The 21,161-nt window shown below is 36.5% G+C and overlaps 1 protein-coding gene across 24 annotated transcripts in view; it reads right to left on the reverse strand.

Moving 5' to 3' along the window:
- The window catches only part of SLMAP (sarcolemma associated protein), a 197,298-nt gene that overhangs the window by 37,639 nt on the left and 138,498 nt on the right, over positions 1-21,161 (reverse strand). For 14 of the 24 annotated variants that reach the window (XM_053600226.1, XM_053600216.1, XM_053600210.1 and 11 more), the window contains 2 exons: positions 16,432-16,494; positions 895-954 (listed from right to left, as the gene is read on the reverse strand). The exons of 1 other annotated variant lie outside the window; for it this stretch is intronic. In XM_053600226.1, the coding sequence (XP_053456201.1) occupies positions 895-954; positions 16,432-16,494 (123 nt within the window). The remainder of the gene's footprint in view (positions 1-894; positions 955-16,431; positions 16,495-21,161) is intronic. 9 more of the 24 variants (XM_053600229.1, XM_053600221.1, XM_053600218.1 and 6 more) reach the window with 2 other exon arrangements.

Below are 21,161 nucleotides of genomic sequence, written 5' to 3' on the forward strand. Positions count from 1 at the left end.
GTAAAAGCTATTTTAAAGTCTGTTCTCATATCACTTTAATAAGATAAAATGAATTGCCATATGTACTAAAAATAGTTCTCTGTTCTGAGACTCAATGCTCATTTGCCAGAATGATATTAGTGATGCATACTCTATGCATTTGTTCCCCAAATATGGCATTTGCAATGCACAAAATTCAAAATAAAAGCCACCAAATATCTTAACACCATCCTTTTAAAGACTTTAAAGAGTCGAATGAATCCAGTTACTTTAATAAAACAGAATTAAGTAATTCAAACTTCTATCACTTATTTTAATTGACCAAAAGGATTGTGCATCTAGTTTTAAATTTTATATTAGTGTAGTTTGATGAAAGTTCCATTATAATAATGAACCCATCCTACCAAATTTATTTGCCTAATATCCCTGTGGATAAAAGTGACTGGGCAATAATGATGCTTTAAAACTCATTTTTCCCTGAGTCTACCAACTGTAACACAAAGAATTAACACAATAAACTCCTTTGGGCAATTACTGAGCTATTCACTTTAAAACATAAGAAGATTCTACATTCATAAAAGTCATCACTTTGGTTTAAATCAGATTTAGATGCCAAAAATTAAGGAAATATTAAACATCATCAGAAATTTTAAAGGCATAGTAACCCCCAAAGTAGAAATGCAAGCACTATCTCCTTAGGTTGTATCAGAAAAGATTTACATAGTCTTTGATTAAAACTTTGAAAGCAAAGCTGGAAATAACTCTGGAACTCTCAGAGAGATTGTAACAAATTTTTAATACTTAAAGAAATCTATACCAAACATTAACATTCAAATACTATATCCCTAGAAGTGTACACTAACCTTCATTATCCAAAAGAATTGTCAAAAACCACAGAAAAAACAAAAAACAAACCTTTTGAAAGCTTTGTTTCTTCTACTGCTTTGGTTAGATGACCCTCTGCGATCAGCTTCTCTGCCAAGGAAAACAAACGTTACTATCCAAGCCCAAACTGAGCAGCATTTCCCTGAGCTGGGCAGTGTAACACATTCCATGACCAAATTTAAAGATGATAACATCACTCCTATGACCAAACTTGAACAAAAACTTGAACCTGGAAGAGCAACTAAGAGGACTCAAACCATGATAGAACAATCAGGTTAATGCAGGAAAATGGAGGTAGAGAGAGCAATTTGCTTTATAATCTCTTTTAGATTTCAACTTATTAAAAAAGCCTAGACCTTTTTATAAAGGAGTCAGAAGAAATAAACAAAGCAACCTTCTTTAAGTCAAGGCTATTAAGTTGAAATACTGAGAAGGTTATTTTATTTGAATAAAGAATAAAAATTATCTTATAGTTTTTACAATCAGCAGAGATGCCTAGGTAACATACTTCATTAAAATTAACCATTTTAGAAGAGCTAATTATTGAAAGAAATTTTTAAACATTGTTTTGTTTTATGAGGGCTCCTCTGTAAATGTATAATGTTAATTCTTGTTTATTTTTTGGGGAGGGACAAGATCTTGTTCTGTTCTAGGCTAGAGTGCAGTGACATAATCATAGCTCACTGCAACCGCAAACTTATGGGTTCAAGCCATCTTCCTGCCATGATCTCTGGAGCAGCTGAGACAAAAGGCATGTGCACCATACCCAGCTAATTATTTCTTTCTTTTTTCTTTTTTTTTTATAAAGACAGGGTCTGGCTATGTAGCTCAAGCTGGTCTTGAGCTCCTGGCTTCAAGTGATACTCTAGTCTCAGCCTCCCAAAGTGCTAGGATTACAGGTGTGAGCCACTACACCCAACCATGATACTTCTTTATAATTCGTTATTTATTCATTTATTTTGAGACAGAGTCTCACTTTGTCACTCTCAGTAGAGTGTTGTGGTGTCACAGCTCACAGCAACTTCAAACTCTTGGGCTCAAGCGATCCTCTTGCCTCAGCCTCCCAAGTAGCTGGGACTACAGGAGCCCGCCACAATGCAATTTTTTTGGGAGATAGGGTCTCACTTGAGCTCAGGCTGGTCTCAAACCTGTGAGCTCAGGCAATCCACCCACCTCAGCCTCCCAGAGTGCTAGGATTATAGGCATGAGCCACTGCATCTGGCCTATAATTTATTTAAAGTCATATTTTTGCATTCCATGGAGGATGATAATATATGTATTACTCCTCAATCTACTCTTTTGCAGCATGTGAAATAATTTTTCTATTCTTTTACTCTTCAAGCAACTGCAACAGGGTCTACACCCACCACTCTGCCACTAAAAGTGCTTTAAGATCATTATATTCCCTCCTCTGCCAAAGCCCATGGTTCCCTTTCAGTTTTCATTTCTGCAAACTTCATTTCTTACAAGTTCTTTGTGATATGTGGCACTTTGTCACTATCTTCTTCAAAACAAAAAACCAAAGTAATAGTTTTAGATAATTTTAAAAGACATTAGGCCTACAAAATGCATGACATAAGCTGTCCTATCCCTCCTCTGTCCTACTCCACTCCATTCCTGAAATTCACTTTCTACAAGCACCAATGTTTAGCCATTTGTTCTAATATTTATATTTATATTTCTAAATAGCATATTGACTTATTTTCCATTTTAGACTTTTTTTTTTTTTTTTTTTGAGACAGAGCCTCAAGCTGTTGCCCTGGATAGAGCGCTGTGTCATCATAGCTCACAGCAACCTCCAACTCCTGGGCTCAGGTGATTCTCCTGCCTCCACCTCCCAAGTAGCTGGAACTACAGGCGCCCACCACAACGCCCAGCTATTTTTTGGTTGCAGCTGTCATTGTTGATTGGCGGGCCCGGGCTGGATTGGAACCACCAGGTCAGGTGTATGTGGCTGGCACCTTAGCCGCTTGAGCCGCAGGCAAGAGCCTCATTTTAGACATTATTTATTGACAATCTTTTATACATGTTAAGCTATCATAGGCCATCATCCTAAAGAGTTACATATTGTCAACCCATAAAAATATTTATATAGACTAATTGTTTTATAGTCATATACTATGATTATATTTCCCTACTTATAAAACATTTAGTATATTTGGAGTTTATAATGTCTCATGCTTTGTTTTACTAATTTTTTTGTTTTGTTTTACTAATTTTTAATATATCTCAAACACAACTCAAGTTCTCGCAGAACCGTACAACTCTCAATATCATCAAACGCAGCAAGTAATCTTTCACATTGTTATCATATTCCCCCATCTTTCCTTCCCCTGATCCTTTAATCCTCCTGTTCAGTCTAAGCTATAACCTGGGCAAAGTCCCCAGCCCTTCTAAATCTTCCCTTTCCTATTTTATTCTCTTGTTTTAGTATAATACATCCTCTGATAATTTCCAGACAGAGATAAATAGAAAGGTAGATGCTTTGTGACTTTGTTTTTCTGAAAATTCTACTTTCACATTTGACTGATGATTTGACTAGATACTCAATTCTACAGGAAATAATTTTACTTCAGAATTTAGAAAGCATTGTTCCACTGTCTTCCAACTTCCAACCAGAAGGTGAGTCTAATGACAGTCTGACTTTTCTTCCGTATGCATGGTAGAGACTGCTTGTGCTCAGCAACACTTGGTCGTCTGTCTGTTCTGGGGACCTGGGATGACTACACCTTCCAACTCCTTAGCATTGAGGAAGATCCACAGAACTGATACTAGCCAGGATGAAACCATTTAAGAAAGTAGTTTTCTTTTTCTTTCTTTCTTTTTTTTTTGTGTGTGTGTGTGTGTTGCAGTTTTGGCCAGGGCTGGGTTTGAACCTGCCACCCTTAGTATATGGGACCAGTGCCCTACTCCCTGAGCCATAGGCGCCGCCCAGAAAGTAGTTTTCTATACTTCACTTATACTCCACTACAGGACTTCTAGAAACCATGTGTTGAGACGGCAAAAATCATAAGATGGTAAAGACACCATCAACCTAGATCCCTGAGTGATAATGTGAAACAGAGTATACTCCTATACTATGGAAATATTTGTTGAATTAAGCCATTAAGATGTCAGAGTTTATTTATTGTTGTATTCCAATTTAACTTACTATGACTAATACAGTATGAAATGCTTTGTTTCTCCCTGGAAGTTTCCAGATTCTTTGCCTTATCCCTAATGGTCTTAAATTTCATGTTCCTAAGTGTATGGTCTGTCTGTTTTTTCTTAATTGAGGTGAAATCCACATAACATAAATAACCATTTTAAAGTGAACAATTCAGTGGCACTTAGCACATTCACAATGTTGTGTACTACCACCTCTATGTAGTTCCGTAACACTTTCATTACCCAAAAGGAAATCCCATGCCCATTAAGTAGTTAAGAAGTTCCCTAGTTCCTGGCAGTTACTCATCTACTTGCTATCTCTATGGATTATACCTATTCTAGATATTTTATACAAATTGAATAATAAAATATGTGGCTTTTTGTGTCTGGCTCAGTGTGTAGTCTTCTAAAATATACTGTACTGAGCATTTGGTGCATCTTCTCAGTTAAAAAGCTCGTATCTTTCAGTTCTAGGGAATTATCTTGTATTCTATTTAACTGATAAATTCTTCTCTATTATTTCTTTTCTCCCTCTCTTCTCCTAATCTCTCTTTTTTCTCCCTCTGGAACTCATTAAACAAATGTTACATCTCCAGGATTAATATCCTCATTTTCTTAAATTTTCCTTTTTTTTTTTTTTTGTAGAGACAGAGTTTCACTTTATGGCCCTCGGTAGAGTGCCATGGCCTCACACAGCTCCCAGCAACCTCCAACTCTTGGGCTTAAGTGATTCTCTTTCCTCAGCCTCCCAAGTAGCTGGGACTACAGGCGCCTGCCACAACGCCCGGCTATTTTTTGGTTTGCAGTTTGGCCGGGGCCGGGTTTGAACCCGCCACCCTCGGTATATGGGGCCAGCGCCCTACTGACTGAGCCACAGGTGCCGCCCAATTTTCCCTTTTTTTAGAAAAGAAAAAAATCTCTTACCTTTAGTTCTATTGCCTGGAATATTTCCTTCACCCATTTCTCTAATCTATCTACTAATTTTTTTTTTAAAAATAAGGTGTCATGTAAATTTCTATCTGCACTCTGATCCTTTTTTGAAAATGCCATCTTTATTTATTTCATCCAAGAAACATCTGATCTTTCTGGAGAAATTAATTATCCTTATTTTTTTTTTAAGAGACAGGGTCTCACTATGTTGCTCAGGCTGGTCTCAAAATTCTGGACTCAACCAATCCTCCCTCTTTGGCCTCCCAAAGTACTGGGATTATAGGCATTAGACACCATGCCCAGCCTTATTATATTTTTTTATTTTTATTTTTGTGAGACAGAGTCTCACTCTATCATCCAAGCTAGAGTGCAATGGCATCATCATAGCTCACCACAACCTCAAACTCATGGGCTCAAGTGGTCCTCCTACCTCATTCTCCCAAGTAGTTGAGACTATAGGCATGTGCTACCATGCCCAGATAATTTTTCTATTTTTTGTAGAAAGGAAGTCTTACTCTTGCTCAGGCTGGTCTAGGAACTCCCGAGCTTAAGTGATCCTCCTGTCTCGGCCTTCCAGAGTACTAGGATTATAGGCATGAGCCACCATGCCTGACCATCACTATTGAAATAATTTGAGGTTACATTATCAAATCTACAAAATCACTAGTGGTCTATAATTAAAGGATTAAGAAAAATATATCATTAAAAAAATAAAGCCTCTCACTATTAAGCCTAAAACTTTGTGTAGAGACCTCAAATCTTTGAGAGTACTGTAAGTCATTAGCCTAAGACATGTAATAAAAGGAAGGAAGACCTGAGATCTCTGTCTCTGACTATCTTCTTCAGATACTCAAAAAGAGAACTTCACATAATGATAACTACAGGTTTTGAAAGAACTATTTATTGTGGCACAGCTGAAAGACAGAGAGTCTTCCCTCAAATTCTTTTTTGAAGTATACTTTAGTAAGATGATTATTCATTTTCCTACATTTTTAAACCATATTTTTTATTATGAAAACACATAAAAAGGAACACAAAGGTAGAGGTTAATAAATGTTTACAAAGCAAAAGTCTGTGGCAACAGATCAAGCCAAAAAACAAAACCTTTTACCAACATCCAAAGCCCTTACATTCTCCTTTCTAATCAAAATCCCCTCTCTCCCATAAAGGTAACTACTATCCTTTCTTACATAATTCTTTATATTTCCTTCTTATTGGTAACTACTATCCTTTCTTATATAATTCTTTATATTTATTTCTAGGCATACTATCCAAACATGCATGACTAAATAATATAATTTCAGTGGTTTCAAACTTTATATAAATGGGATATTACTATATAGTATGTCTATTTGACTACTGAAGGTCATTTGGGTTATTTCTGATTTTAAACTATTATGAATAATGCTGCTATGAACATTTTTTAATTAAATCATAGCTGTGTACATTAATTCAATTATGGGGTATAATGTGCTGGTTTTATATACAGTTTGATTTATGAACATTCTTAATTGGTACCTGATATATATGTGCAGGCATGTGTAAGGAACCTATTAAGGAAGAGAACTGACATTTTAATAAGTTTGACAAAATTCAAGAACCATCATCCAAACATATAGTTTAGTCAGAAAACTATCAAATTACAAAAACTATCAAGTTGCAAAAACCATCAAATCTTGCTAAAGACTGAATAGAAGAGAACCAAATTTACTTCTCGGTTGAGAGAAATAAATTAGGTACTGACTATATTACTATGTGGTACAAAATCAAAAGGAAGCACAACGCAAACAATAAATTCAAAAGAAGTTCAAAAGGAGCATAGGTATGCCAAGCCTGAATTGAGTTCTTAAAGCTAAGGAGCCCTTTCCTCACTCGACAGCTACAATTAGTTGAAATGCTAAAGCAGAAGATAAACTCAAATAGCATGAACTATCTGATACTGATGTAAGCTGCCTAGGATCTTAAAAAAAAAATTAACTTAAAGAGAAGAATAGATAAATATAAAAGAACTAGACAATCTTCTGCTGTTACTGCCAACCTGGAAAATATTTCTAAACATCAAAATCGGATTTCACTAAAAAAATGTTATGACTAGGACATCAAAATAATGTGTTTGAGAACAAATATTTCAAATGGCATGTATTTTGGTAGTTATGAAAATCTTCCATTAATACCTCTCCAATCTCCCAGCCTCCAATGTGTTTTCTATCTACCAATTAACGTGTATTTCTGTGTACTGGGCATTACTTAAGAGTACTTAGTAAACATAATCTCAATTTTTCATGATAATCCTATGAGTTAGGTACTACCATTCCATTTTATAAGTAAGGAAATCAAGATTTTTTTTTTTTTTTGTAGAGACAGAGTCTCACTTTATGGCCCTCGGTAGAGTGCCGTGGCCTCATACAGCTCACAGCAACCTCCAACTCCTGGGCTTAAGCGAGTCTCTTGCCTCCCGAGTAGCTGGGACTACAGGCGCCCGCCACAACGCCTGGCTATTTTTTGGTTCCAGTTTTGGCCAGGGCCGGGTTTGAACCTGCCACCCTCGGTATATGGGGCCAGCGCCTTACCGACTGAGCCACAGGCGCCGCCCAAGGAAATCAAGATTTAAAGAGGTTAATTTGCCCAGAATCACACCATAAGTAAGAGGCTTGAGTCAGGATTCACATTAAGATCCCTCTGATCCAATTCTAAACATTATAAATGTAAATGAGCTAGTCACCTAAAAAAATTAAAGGCAACCATAACAAAGAAACGGATATGATCAAATTAAAATCATCATTCAATATCAAGCAGCAATGCATTTCCCTTCAGAAAGCAGTTAAATTCAAAATAGAGATTTAGAATCTCATAGGACAGACTCTGTGAGGATCTTCATTTTAACAATACAGACTTTCACAAGATTATTTGCTTCTGCAGCCAAATTAAATTAGTGAAAGCAATTCTTGCTGTATGAGATACTCTGCCTTTTCATAAAAACAGTTCCAGAGGCTATTTGTCTTAAAACTGAAGGAAGAACAGAGATAGGAAAATGGATTTAGAATTTAAGGACATGTTGAAAATGAAATGAAAGGAACCAATCTGAAGAACATAGAAATGGATTTTTTTTCTTTTAAAAGAAACAGTCTATATACCAAAACACTGTTGGCATGAATTTAAGACTATCGCCTATGCAGGTATACTGGGGAGAAAACCTGACAGAAAAGTTAGAAAGATGATTAACCTGGAAAATGATCAATATAAACAACCAAATCACCAATATACCCTAGACTGGACAAACCACTCTAAGGACAAAGAAATAAAAAATTAGCAAGATTTAGCTTACCTGGAGAGTTTTCCTATAATAGAGATATAACCCACTATGGAACAGAGAACCACACCAAGTGTTGTCTATTCTTTGCCATAAATAAATTGCTTTGGTTTACAGGGAAAAAAGTGAAAAACAAACAAACAAAAAAAGAAAATAAAAATATGTTTTAAGTAGAATAATATAATCAGAGTAATACTGGCGATTTAGAAAGGCTGACTTCATACAGTGATGAAAAGTAAACAGTCACATAGTAACACCAATTCAATGCATCACGCCAAATAAGGAAATGGCAATTTCTATGGCAGAATAAAGCCCTGACAGAAAGGAGAGAACAAGAGAAACACACACAGATAGTAAATGTAATTTCAAAATGGGGTGTGGTGACAGGAAGAGAATTTTTTGAAAATCAGGGGGGAAAAAAACAGTAAGACATCAAATATTGAAATAATTGAACTAATAATAACAACAGTTCAGTCTCATAGTAAACATGAATTAAGAAGACAAAAGACATTGATTACCTCACGTGGCAATGAGGTCTGTTTGGTGTTTACAGCAAATGTACTTTGCTTTGTAAACCTTCTGACCCTATCTTTCTCTTTCTCAATAAACATTGTTTCACACTTAAAAAGAAAAAAAGAATACGAAGACATGAGGCTCACTTTAGAGGACTTGTTAACTCCATTATCCAGAAGAATGAGTTGTCTTGGGCCACACAGTACATACACAAACACTAATGAAAGCTGATGAGCAAAAAAAACGACATACTTTTTTCATGACATCCAACACCAAAGATAAGCAAAAAAAGTCCTCACAAAATCAGCTTATGGCACGGGCAGGCCTTTCTGATAGAAAGATGCCCTTGGAGGAGGAGCAGTTTGTCTCTACAGAGTAGAGCTCTTAAGTTCCTCGGGTACTCAGCAGTGATACTTCAGTCCTCATCTGGACAGGCAGTATAAGAGAAATCAAAGGGGCAGGCAGCAGCCCAGAAAAGGTCTTCTTTGCCCACAAAGAGACAGCAGATCTCCACGTCTTTAGTTCTCCACTATTCACCCTTTATCTTTTCTATGTTTGAGTGAAATCAGAGTTCATGGATATGTATAAAACAGATTTAGAGATGTACAATTTGTTAACTTAGAAAGCAACTTTAGCAGAACACAAAAAGTGTGTTACAGTATCCATTAAATTTATGCAGTAAACTTTAAATAACTAAAATTTGCAATGAACATAGAATTGTAGGGCTCTGAACTTTCAGCCTCAAAGCCACATGTGGTCCTCCAGGTCCCCAAGTGCCACTCCTCAATAGAATCCAAACATCACAGAACAAATCTCTTTGTTAAAAGGATTTGGGTTTTTTTGAGACAGTCTTACTATGTCACCCTCGGTAGAGTGCGTGGCATCATAGCTCATAGCAACCTCAAACTCTTGGGCTCAAGCGATTCTCTTACCTCAGCCTCCCACGTAGCTGGGACTACAGGTGCCTACAACAATGCCCGGCTATTTTTAAGTTGTAGTTGTCATTGTTGTTTGGCAGGCCCGGGCTGGATTCAAACCCGCCAGCTCCGGTGTATGTGACTTGTGCCCTAGCCGCTGAGCCTGTTAAAAGGATTTGTTCTATAAAATTTGGATTCTGTCAAAAGGCTGCATTCAAGGATACTGAAGGCTGAATTAGGCCCTGAAGCTGCAGGTTCCCCATCCCTAGAACCAAATTCATCCTGAATCCCTAAAGAGGAAAATTCCTGAAGCTTTTTTAGCAAGTTTTACAAAATCACTTGCCAATTTCTAGATTGCATGTGATGAAGCTCTTTTTATCTAGAATATTTACTTTATAGTTATAAAATTATACAAAATGTTACATTTAAATCTGTTCAAAGTCCAATCTTTCTGCCTGATTAAAAGCTTTTTTAGCTTCTAAAGATAATTTATTTATTTATTATTTTTCTGCATAAAGTACCAAGTAACAAAAACAGAATTTTTTCTTTTTTTTTCTGAGACAGAATCTCACTATGTCACCTTGGGTAGAGTGGCATGGCATCACAGCTCACAGCAACCTCAAACTCTTGGGCTTAAGTTATTCTCTTGCCTCTGCCTCCCAAGAAGCTGGTACTCGGCTATTTTTCTGTTGCAGTTGTCATTGTTGCTCAGCTGGCCCAGGCTGGGTTCAAACCCGCCAGCCTTGGTGTATGTGGCCAGCACTGTAACCATTGTGCTATGGATGCCGAGCCAAAAGGTGAATTTTTTTTTTAAAGCACAGCTTTTGCTTTACCACAAAAAGAAAAAAATTGAAATGTGTTCCAACTTGTTTATTTTCTACAAAATCACCTTGCAATTAGCTGTAAAAAATCATAAAAGGGTTATTAAAAAGCTTACCTATGGTCAAACTGATTAAGATTAAATAAATTTGTTTATGAAGTTTTACTAAAATTAGTTTTACTGTTAATAATATGCTAATGCAAATATAAAATTTGGTTTTCTCTGTTAAGCAAGGTTTTTACATAATTTTAATAGATAGTAAAAGATTTTTGTTCACCTTTTGAAAAAACTTCAAAAAAAAATGGAGGGAAGAGAGAAACAGAAAGATTGATTGATTCAGTTTGCCTATTTATTGGCTTGTTTTTCAGTTTGTGTTTATTAGCTCTTACAATTATTTGAGAAACTAAGTCTCCTCTATTAAAATTTTGGCCTTTAATAATCTTTTTTTTTCTTTCCATTTCTCCATGACCCTTTTCTGGAAAGATTTTTATAATCTTGAATTACCACTTTGGCTAAATGAATAACTATGATTTTTTTAGTAGCCTGGATCTTGTTTTATGATAAGTGTTTTAAACTTTTGATATCTGACAAACTTTCCAAAATAAAAATCCTAAATTTATTATTTTTGACCTCAAACTGTCTTTTAATACTAGAGCCACTGAAAGTCCAAGAGAGATGTACTAGGCTCAGTTGGCATAGGAAAACCATAAAGAAGGCACTGTCAAATGCGAAATGCTGTTTAACTTTCTTGGAGTTATATTTGTATAAAATTGTTCTTAATATGTGCTCCAAAGTTGTATGAAATTTCTAAAATTCAGATGTCTTAGTGTATGTTATCAATAAGTATGATTATCATGTTAACTTGTTGTCTATATGTTGTTATATTAAAGTAAGCTTATTATTATATTAAATTGTTAAACTGACAACCAAATTTTGTTGTCAACTGTCTCTTTAACCATGGCTAGTCTAAGACTTTTTGTCACTCACGGACCATTATTATTTTGATTCTTCTCAAAAAGTGTTTTTTAAATGATTATAATTCAAAATTTCCTTCTTCAAAGAGACTCATGGAAAGAACTGAGAAGACCAGTGTGATGAAAATGTGTCAAACGGTCCATGAAACCAGGGTATGGTGCCCCATGATCACATTAATGTATACAGCTACGATTTAATAAAAAAAAAAAAAAAAAGAACTGAGAAGTACTTTTGAATATACATTTCTTTTTATTTTGTAGTTCGGCCAGGGCTGGGTTTGAATCCAGCACCCTTAGTATATGGGGCTGGCGCCCTACTCACTGAGCCACAGGCGCCACCCTGAATATACATTTCTAATAACTTTAGAGCTCTTATCATTTGGACTGAATCCTGAATTCTTTCCTGACTATAAGTTTCCAAATAATGTTTTCAGTTCTTCCATTTTTCTGACTTGGACTCAATGAAACTGCCACCACCTTTTTTCTGAGGCCCTACAAGCAAACATTGTGACACACAAACTCCAGAATAAATTGTTCTAAATATTAAACTTTGTATTCCTTTTGATTAAAAGCTACTTCCACTTTAACTAAACATGCTTTAACATCTAGAGACACTTTAGCTGGATGCCCTGCAGACTCTAAAGAAACTGGTTTATTTTAATTAAAAAGCTGACACATTCATGAAGATTGCCAACCCAACCTCAAACAGAACAAAATTAATTACATGGGACTAAACTAATTTATTTTTATGACTTTTTGTTTAAAACATTGCTGATTCTTTTTGTTTATTTGTTTTCTTGGAGTCAAGAAAACCTTTTCTTCTTTTTAGCTATTCGTAACTTTCGATAAACTGTTAAAAGTACATTTTTGTGAGCAATCTTAAGCATTTATTTTCCTTTCTACTTGATTTCTCTAAAGTTTGAAAACTATTAAGTATTCTTATTTTATGGCAATAAGATTATTTGCAAAACTTCAGTAAGAATCTGTTTTCTCTGATAACAAGACAGAATTAGAGAAACTGGTTATTTTACCAAGCTTTGACTGGAATGGCATATTTTCAGATATGCCCAGATTGCTTTGAGGAATCAGACTGACTTTATAAGGCCAGTAAAAAGCTCTTTGAATAAACTGTCCTGGTAACTCATCAATAACATTTTCAGATCTGTGGTAGGTAAACAACGTCATTTTCTGACAGATTTAGAAACCTCAAGTTAGTTGAGACTCAAGAAAAGAGGGGTTTACCCAATTCATACAGGTATCTATAGGGGCCGTAAAATCCTTAGCTCAGCTTGAGAGGTTTTTATTTATTTATTTATTTATTTTTTTTTGTAGAGACAGAGTTTCACTTTATTGCCCTTGGTAGAGTGCCGGGGCATCACACAGCTCACAGCAACCTCCAACTCTTGGGCTTAGGCAATTCTCCTGCCTCAGCCTCTCGAGTAGCTGGGACTACAGGCGCCTGCCATAACGCCCGGCTATTTTTTTGTTGCAGTTTGGCCGGGGCTGGGTTTGAACCCGCCACCCTCGGTATATGGGGCCGGCGCCCTGCTCACTGAGCCACAGGCACCGCCATTGAGAGGTTTTTAACTTTAAGTCTAACCTGAGATTCCTTGTGAAAAAGCAGAAAGAGAAAGGGGAAGAGAAAAGAAAAAGAAAGGGAAAGGAAAAGGGAGAGAGGAATGGAGAAAGGAATGGAAGGGAAAAAGGAAGGTAAAAGGAAAGGGGAAAAAAATGAAATAGGAAGAAAATGAAAGGGGAAGGGAGAGGGCAAGGGAGGGGAAAAGAAAAGAAGGAAACAGGAAGAAAGGAAAAGGAATGCAATAAAAGTAAGTATAAAATCTTTCTTCTAGGCCAGGCCTGGTGTCTCACGCTTGTAATCCTAGCACTCTGGGAGGCTGAGGCAGGTGGATTGCCTGAGCTCATAGGTTCGAGACCAGCCTGTGCAAGAGTTTCTCTTAAAAAAAAAAAAAAAAAAAAAAAATAGCTGGGCTGCCTAAAGTCCCAGCTACTTGGGAGGCTGAGGCAAGAGAATTGCTTGAGCCCAAGAATTTGAGCTTACTGTGAGCTATGATGCCATAGCACTCTACTGAGGGTGACAAAGTCAGACTCTGTCTCAAAGAAAAAAATTTAAAAATTAAAAAAAAAAAGTCTTTCTTCTTAAGATTCATATTTTTTTTTCCCTGAGACAGGGTCTTACTCTGTTGCCCAGGCTGTAGTGCAAGAGTGTGATCATAGCTCATGGTACCCTCAAACTCCTGGGGCTCAGGCACTATCCTGCATTATTCTCCTGAGTATGCGCCACCATGCTCAACTATTTTTTAATTTTTTTTTTTTTTTTTTTGCAAAGACAAAGTCTCACTATGTTGAACAGACTGGTCTTAAACTCCTGGTCTCAAATGATCCTCTTGCCTCAGCCTCCCAAATTGCCAGGATTATAGGCATGAGCTATAATGAGAGCCTTTTTATTATATTTATTTATTTATTTTTGAGACAGAGTCTCGCTATGTCGCCCTGGGTAGAATGCTGTGGTGTCACAGCTCACAACAACCTCAAACCCTTGGGCTTAACCAATTCTCTTGCCTCTGCCCGCCAAGTAGCTGCCTCAACGCCCAGCTATTTTATTGCTGCAGTTGTCATTGTTGTTTAGCTGGCCCAGGCTGGGATCGAACCCGCCAGTCTCGGTGCATGTGGCTGGTGCTTCAAGTGCCGAGACCTTTTTGTTTTTTATTTTAAATTTTTTCTTTTCTTTTTTAGAGACAGAGTTTCATTATGTGACCCTTAGTAGAGTGCTGTGATATCACAGCTCACAGCAACCTCAAACTCTTGGGCTTAAGCGATTCTCTTGCCTCTGCTTCCCAAGTTAGCTGGAATTACGGGTACCTGCCAAAATGCCTGGCTATTTTTTTGTGGTACTTGTCATTGTTGTTTGGCAGGCCTGGTTGGGTTCAAACCCACCAGCCCCGGTGTATGTGGTTGGCGCCCTAACCACTGAGCAGGGGCGCTGAGCTTAGATTTTTTTTTTTTTTTTTGACACAGAGTCTCACTCTGTTGCCAGGGTTAGATTGCAGTAATGTCATCATAGCTTACGGCAACCTAAAGCTCCTGGGCTCAAGCAATCCTCCTGCCTCGGCTTTCCCAGTAGCTGACACTATAGTTGCATGTCACTATGCTTGAGTAATTTTTCTATTTTTTTTTTTTTTTTTGTAGAGACAGGGTTCCCCTGTTGCTTGGGCCAGTCTAAACTCTAGGCCTCAAGCAATCCTCTCACCTCAGCTTCCCAAAATGCTAGATGGAATTACAGGTGTGAGCCATCGCACCCGTCCCAGATTATGTATTCTTTTAATTACTTTGCCTCAAATCCCTGTGCTAATTTCTCATAAAAGTGAAATTCAATAATTAGAAGATAACAAAAGGATATACTAATCTTTGACTTATGAGTATTATATTAAAAGAAAGGAACATAACATATTTATTAAGTAACTGCCTCAAAGTAACACTGAATTCACATTTAATATTATGGTATCTAAAGCTGCCCAAACAGCTCTTCTAAAACCAATAAATGAAATTACAAGTTTCCTTGAAGGATCTCTGAATAATATTACATTTGACCTGCTGAATTTATGTCTCTTGCAATTACCAGGTATGATCCTTACAACCTCCAAGTGCTCCTTAAGTTGTAAGTATGGGTGAGGAAGGGCATCACACGCACACAGTGAAATTATGAGCATAATATGATGGAAAACCATTCACTTCAAAGTTAGAACAAAAAGAGAAAAATGTCTGAGAAATTGATTCCTCATAGGAAAAGATACAGACTTCATTAACAAAACTTTACTACACAAGATGACCTTTGTTTGTCACTAGTAAGACCAAGATAATATCACAAACTTGAAATTGTGCCAGGTCTAAATAGCTACACGATTTTCAAGTAAAAAGGAATTCACAGTATTTTTTTGGTTATAGCCGTCATTGTTATTTGGAGGGCCCGGGCTAGAATCGAACCCATCAGCTCAGGCGTATGTGGCTGGCGCCTTAGTCACTTGAGCCACAGGCGCTGAGCTGGAATTCACAATATTTTTGTTCAGAATTCAGCAGAGGTCTAAATTGCCTCAGAAGCCAAACTATCTTTAAAATATTCTTTAAAAAAATTTTTTTAACTTAAAATCCCCTTATCTTCTATCTTAAAATATATATATATATTTTTTGGCATATAGCAAAAGTTTTTATTCCAAGTTTTAGTTTTATATCTTAAAATATTCTTTTTTTTTTTTTTTTTTTTTTTTTGTGGTTTTTGGCCGGGGCTGGGTTTGAACCCGCCACCTCCAGCATATGGGACCGGCGCCCTACTCCTTGAGCCACAGGCGCCGCCCACTTAAAATATTCTTAAAGATAGTCTTCCCCTAAGGGAAAGTAGTTCATGTCACACTATAGGACAATCTATTACTATTCCTTCCCTAGAAAGCTCCTGCTACCCTGTGAGCCATCTTCAGAATTGAATACCCAAACTAAACACAGTAGGACCTCTGTAAGGTGACCACCAAAGGACTGTAACAAGCTGGTCAATATATAAAGGTGGTCAGCATAAAGAGTATATAGGTCAGCTTACAGAGGTGGTCAATGTTGGGAGATGGTCAATTATGGAGGTTCTACTGTAATTGTTTTTGTGCTTCATTTAATCTAAAAATTTATTTAAGAACCTCAAAATTAACAAGCCTGAAACTTCCTTTTTGGGGGGATAGTGGGCTAATATGAAATGTTCGGGTCCGTCTGTAGAAGACAAATATTTTTCTCAAAAGAAAGAAAGAGAAACACTATGAAAAGATTTGCTGTTGTCTGAAGATGGCCCTTTGTGTACTTCTACTATAACAAACACATTGAAATCTCATTTTTCTGCTTACTTTTCAATTTTAGCCCCTGACTTCATTAAAATCAATGTGAAAAACACTCTGTACTCACTCTGGCATTCTATGAATTGATGAATAAAAGTGCAGTCCCCGCCACTCTTTGAAAGCAAGTGCTCTAATAAAGAAAGAAACACCTTTAAGGATATAGTTTGTTGCTGTCTTTGAAAACTAACAGCAAAGGTAGGAAAACTAAAATATATAAACATGGGTAATTTTAAGTAAGAACAATATAAGTTGAATATCTTTTAATAGTTAAAGCAGACAAATTTTAAAGTTAAATGACTAAAAAATCATTAATTTGTACCCTGAATGCTTAGCTTTTAAAGGTGCAGTTTTTATCCAAAGGGTTCAAGAAAATTAGATAAATATATTGCTTTGAAAAGTTTTCCCCCACATTTAAAACATACTTTTCTCTATTAAAGCTTAACAAATATCCTTAAATAATTTTAAAATTGTATATTTGTTATTACTAAACTAATTTTCAAGTGATTATTCTCTAATAGTCTTTCTTCGAAGCTATTCATCTTAGCTAAGAGGCAAAGGGTAAATACTTTAAGAAAACCATAAAATTTCCTTCAGGGATTAAGGTTCCAAGAAAAAGAAAAAAGGGGGAAAAAAGGCATACCATATAAAATAATGCCTTAAAAATTTTAAGGTACCCATATAGTATTTTAACTTTCATACTTATATTTCACAAAGTCTTCTCTTTCAAGTCACTTAATCTGTACTATATATTCTGTCAAAACATTGTTTATCTCTACCAAAATGATTAAAATTAGTATTTGTACATTTCAAAGTAAGAATTTGGTCTTAGTGGTTTTGCTCGGGTCAAACAGAATTCAGTTTAAAACAAAAGGATGAAGAGAATCAAAATCTAACATAAGGATTTAATATAGCTTCAGCCCTTTTCTTACAATAATCTTCATTTACTTTGATTTAAAATGTTACTTCTGAATCTGGGAAATATCCTTAACTACACATTTGAATCTTTTAAAACTAACAAACAGATTTTGGAAGCTTAAGTTTTAAGAACATATTCCAACATAACGACTACTTGGAAGGTGTAAAAGTACAGTACTAGAATCTACCAAAGAGGACACATGAGTTAGCACCACTCCCTATAAAAGCTTCTTCATTTCTCTTCCATCTTAACTCATTCCTCAAACATATCAACTTTGCATGAGAGGAAGTCACCTCCTACTCTGATCATGCCTCGCCTTCCCTTGACAACTTTATTGTTAGCCACCTTCTTTACCTCTATACTCCAATCTGTCATCACACTTTCTCTAGTTACATGGTGTGCAGTCTACAGTCACTATCAGTGTGAGACAAAAACATGGGGGAAAAAGGCTGATGTAAACTGTTTTGAAAAGACCAATGAATTATGTACTTAGAATATTATAAAGAGATATATAATATAGCCTCAAACAATGCTAACTCCAACAGAAATTTGAAATATAGAAAAGATTAATAAATAGAATTTGCCAATTGGAGCCAAGAAAAGCTCTAATTGAATAATAATTGAATAACAACTGCTAAGATTAATAGCTGTTTTACATAAATACTACCTAAGCTGTGATAACATTCAGAACTCAAACTATATAATATCATGTTAGATATAAAAACTTATTTGGGCCAGAGTGCCATGGCTCACACCTATAAGCCCAGTACTCTGGGAGACTGAGCAAGAGGAACCCTTAAGACCAGAAATCAAGTCTCACTTGGCTAACATAGTGAGGCAGCATTTCTACGTACACACATACATACATACATATATACATACATAAATAAATAAATAGCCAGATGTGGTGGATTGTGCTTGTAGTCCCAGCTCCTTAGAAGGATGAGGGAGAAGGAAGAGTATAGGAATTGAAGATTACAGTGAGCTATGACTACACCACTGCATTCCAGCCTGGGTGACAGAGAGATACTGTCTCAAAAATAAAACAAAAAACCTCATTTGGAACTAAATTTTTACTCAACTAAGGAACTTTATACACTTGTTTGAAACCAAATTTCAGGCTAATACGAAAGGACTTCAGATGATACTTATTAAAGCAGGATATTCTACCATCACTTACCAAGCTAAAAATCATCTTTATCTACTCTGATTTTAATATCTAAACTCTACATTAAAATATTCAACACAGAGTGAATGTAGTTAATATAGTTTAGATAAAATCCGAGGTTAATACAAAAAGATAGACAAATTATATAACCTCTACAAAGGTACATCCTAAACACATGAGAGAAAAGTCTTTTGGATGGCATATATGGAGAATTGAGAATAGAATGGAGAATATGAATCATGACACTTTTAATGTATTATGTACTCCATTTCTTGAATTCAGGTCCTTGGGAATTCTCTTTGGCAAAACTATAAAAGATGCCACTAATGATCCAAAAGGAATCAGATATTTACTAGGGAGAAAAGGGAGTGTCTATTGACACTAAATAGGGTGTAGGAATGTAAAAAAAAAAAAAAAAAAGATATAGAAACATAAAATAGAGGATCATTCTACTTACAATCCTATGGAATTTGATTTTTCTTTTTTTTTGAGACACAGCCTCAAGCTGTTGCCCTGGGTAGAGTGTAGAGTGCTATAACACCATAGCTCACAGCAACCTCCAACTGCTGGGCTCAAGCGATTCTCCTGCCTTTGCCTCCCAAGTAGCTGGGACTACAGGCCCTTGCCACAATGCCCGACTATTTTTTGGTTGCAGCCATCATTGTTGTTTGGCGGGCCTGGGCTGGTTCAAACCTGCCAGCTCAGGTATACGTGGTTGGTGCCTTAGCCGCTTGAGCCACAGGTGCCAAGCCTGGATTTTGATTCTTTAAAACTTGTGCTGCCGGGCGGCGCCTGTGGCTCAGTCGGTAAGGCGCCGGCCCCATATACCGAGGGTGGTGGGTTCAAACCCAGCCCCGGCCAAACTGCAACCAAAAAACAGCCGGGCGCTGTGGCGGGCGCCTGTAGTCCCAGCTACTCGGGAGGCTGAGGCAAGAGAATCGCTTAAGCCCAGGAGTTGGAGGTTGCTGTGAGCTGTGTGAGGCCACGGCACTCTACCGAGGGCCATAAAGTGAGACTCTGTCTCTACAAAAAAAAAAAAAAAAAAAAAAAAAAAAAAACTTGTGCTGCCTGGGAGGCACCTGTGGCTCAGTGAGTAGGGCATGGACCCCATATTCCGAGGGTGGTGGGTTTGAACCCAGCCTCAGACAAACTGCATCAAAAAATAGCTGGGTGTTGTAGTGGGTGCCTGTAGTCCCAGCTATTCAGGAGGCTGAGGTAAGAGAATTGCCTAAGCCCAAGAGCTGGAGGTTGCTGTGAGCTGTGACGCCACAGCACTCTACCGAGGGTGTCAAAGTGAAACACGGTCTCTTAAAAAAAAAAAAAAAAAGGGCGGCGCCTGTGGCTCAGTCGGTAAGGCGCCAGCCCCATATACCGAGGGTGGCGGGTTCAAACCCGGCCCCGGCCAAACTGCAACCAAAAAATAGCCGGGCGTTGTGGCGGGCGCCTGTAGTCCCAGCTACTCGGGAGGCTGAGGCAAGAGAATCGCTTAAGCCCAGGAGTTGGAGGTTGCTGTGAGCTGTGTGAGGCCATGGCACTCTACTGAGGGCCATAAAGTGAGACTCTGTCTCTACAAAAAAAAAAAAAAAAAAAAAAACAACTTGTGCTGCCCTATGCTACAGCCAATAGTTCCAGGTGGCTACTGAGCCTTTCAAATGTGGCCAGTTTGAACAGAGATGTGCTATAATTATGAAATAAATGTACAATTATTTCAAAGACTTAGTAAGGAAAAAGTAAACTATTTCATTAATAATAATTAAACTATTAATGATTTTAATATTGATTAAATGTTGAAATAACAGTTTAGATATTGTAGGTTAAATAAAATATATTATTAAAATTTGTTTTACCTATTTCTTTTTATATTCTTAATGTGGCTACTAGAAAATTTTAAATTATATATATAGCTATCATTATATTTTCTTCAGACAGTACAATTCTATAAAGATATATTCAAATTATGCTTATCAGGTAAGACACAAAAATGGTACAATGTAAAACCTGTACTTTTAGCAGCTACGCTGAAGTAATTTCAAAAGTAGAATTCACTAGAAGTATTAATTTTAATATCTCCAGAAATTTTGAAAAATTAAAATAATTTCGAAATTATAAAATAATTGATTCTCTCTCTCTAATAATTTTAGTTAAAATCATATAATACATGGTATCTCCAAAGTTGCCCCTAAAGTCACCAGACATAGGAAAACTTGGAAATTACAGCTAAATGTACCTTTATTTACAAATATTCATGACAAAATATTTACAAAATATTCTCTACATATTGGTCATCTCTTTCCATGTATATAAAAGGATTTTCTTTTATTTTTTTCAAAGTTTTTATTTTTTTATTAAATTATAACTATGCACACTGACACATTTATGGGGTTCAGTGTACTGATTTGATATACAATGTGAAATGCTTATATTGAACTGATTAACACATCTATTACCTCACTTACTTATTTGTTGTAGTAAGACAATTATACTCTTTTCTTAATAGTTTTGAAATGTACCATTGCATTATGTGCATTAGGTGAGGTAAAAGGGTTTTCTTTCTTTCTTTTTTTTTTTTTTTGCAGTTTTGGCCGGGGCTGGGTTTGAACCCACCACCTCCAGCATATGGGGCCAGTGCCCTACTCCTTTGAGCCACAGGAGCTGCCCCCAAAAGGGTTTTCTTTTTTTTTTTTTTTTTTTGTAGAGACAGAGTCTCACTGTA

This window comes from Nycticebus coucang, chromosome 8 (genome assembly GCF_027406575.1).
Source record: "Nycticebus coucang isolate mNycCou1 chromosome 8, mNycCou1.pri, whole genome shotgun sequence".
NCBI classification, from domain to species: domain Eukaryota; kingdom Metazoa; phylum Chordata; class Mammalia; order Primates; family Lorisidae; genus Nycticebus; species Nycticebus coucang.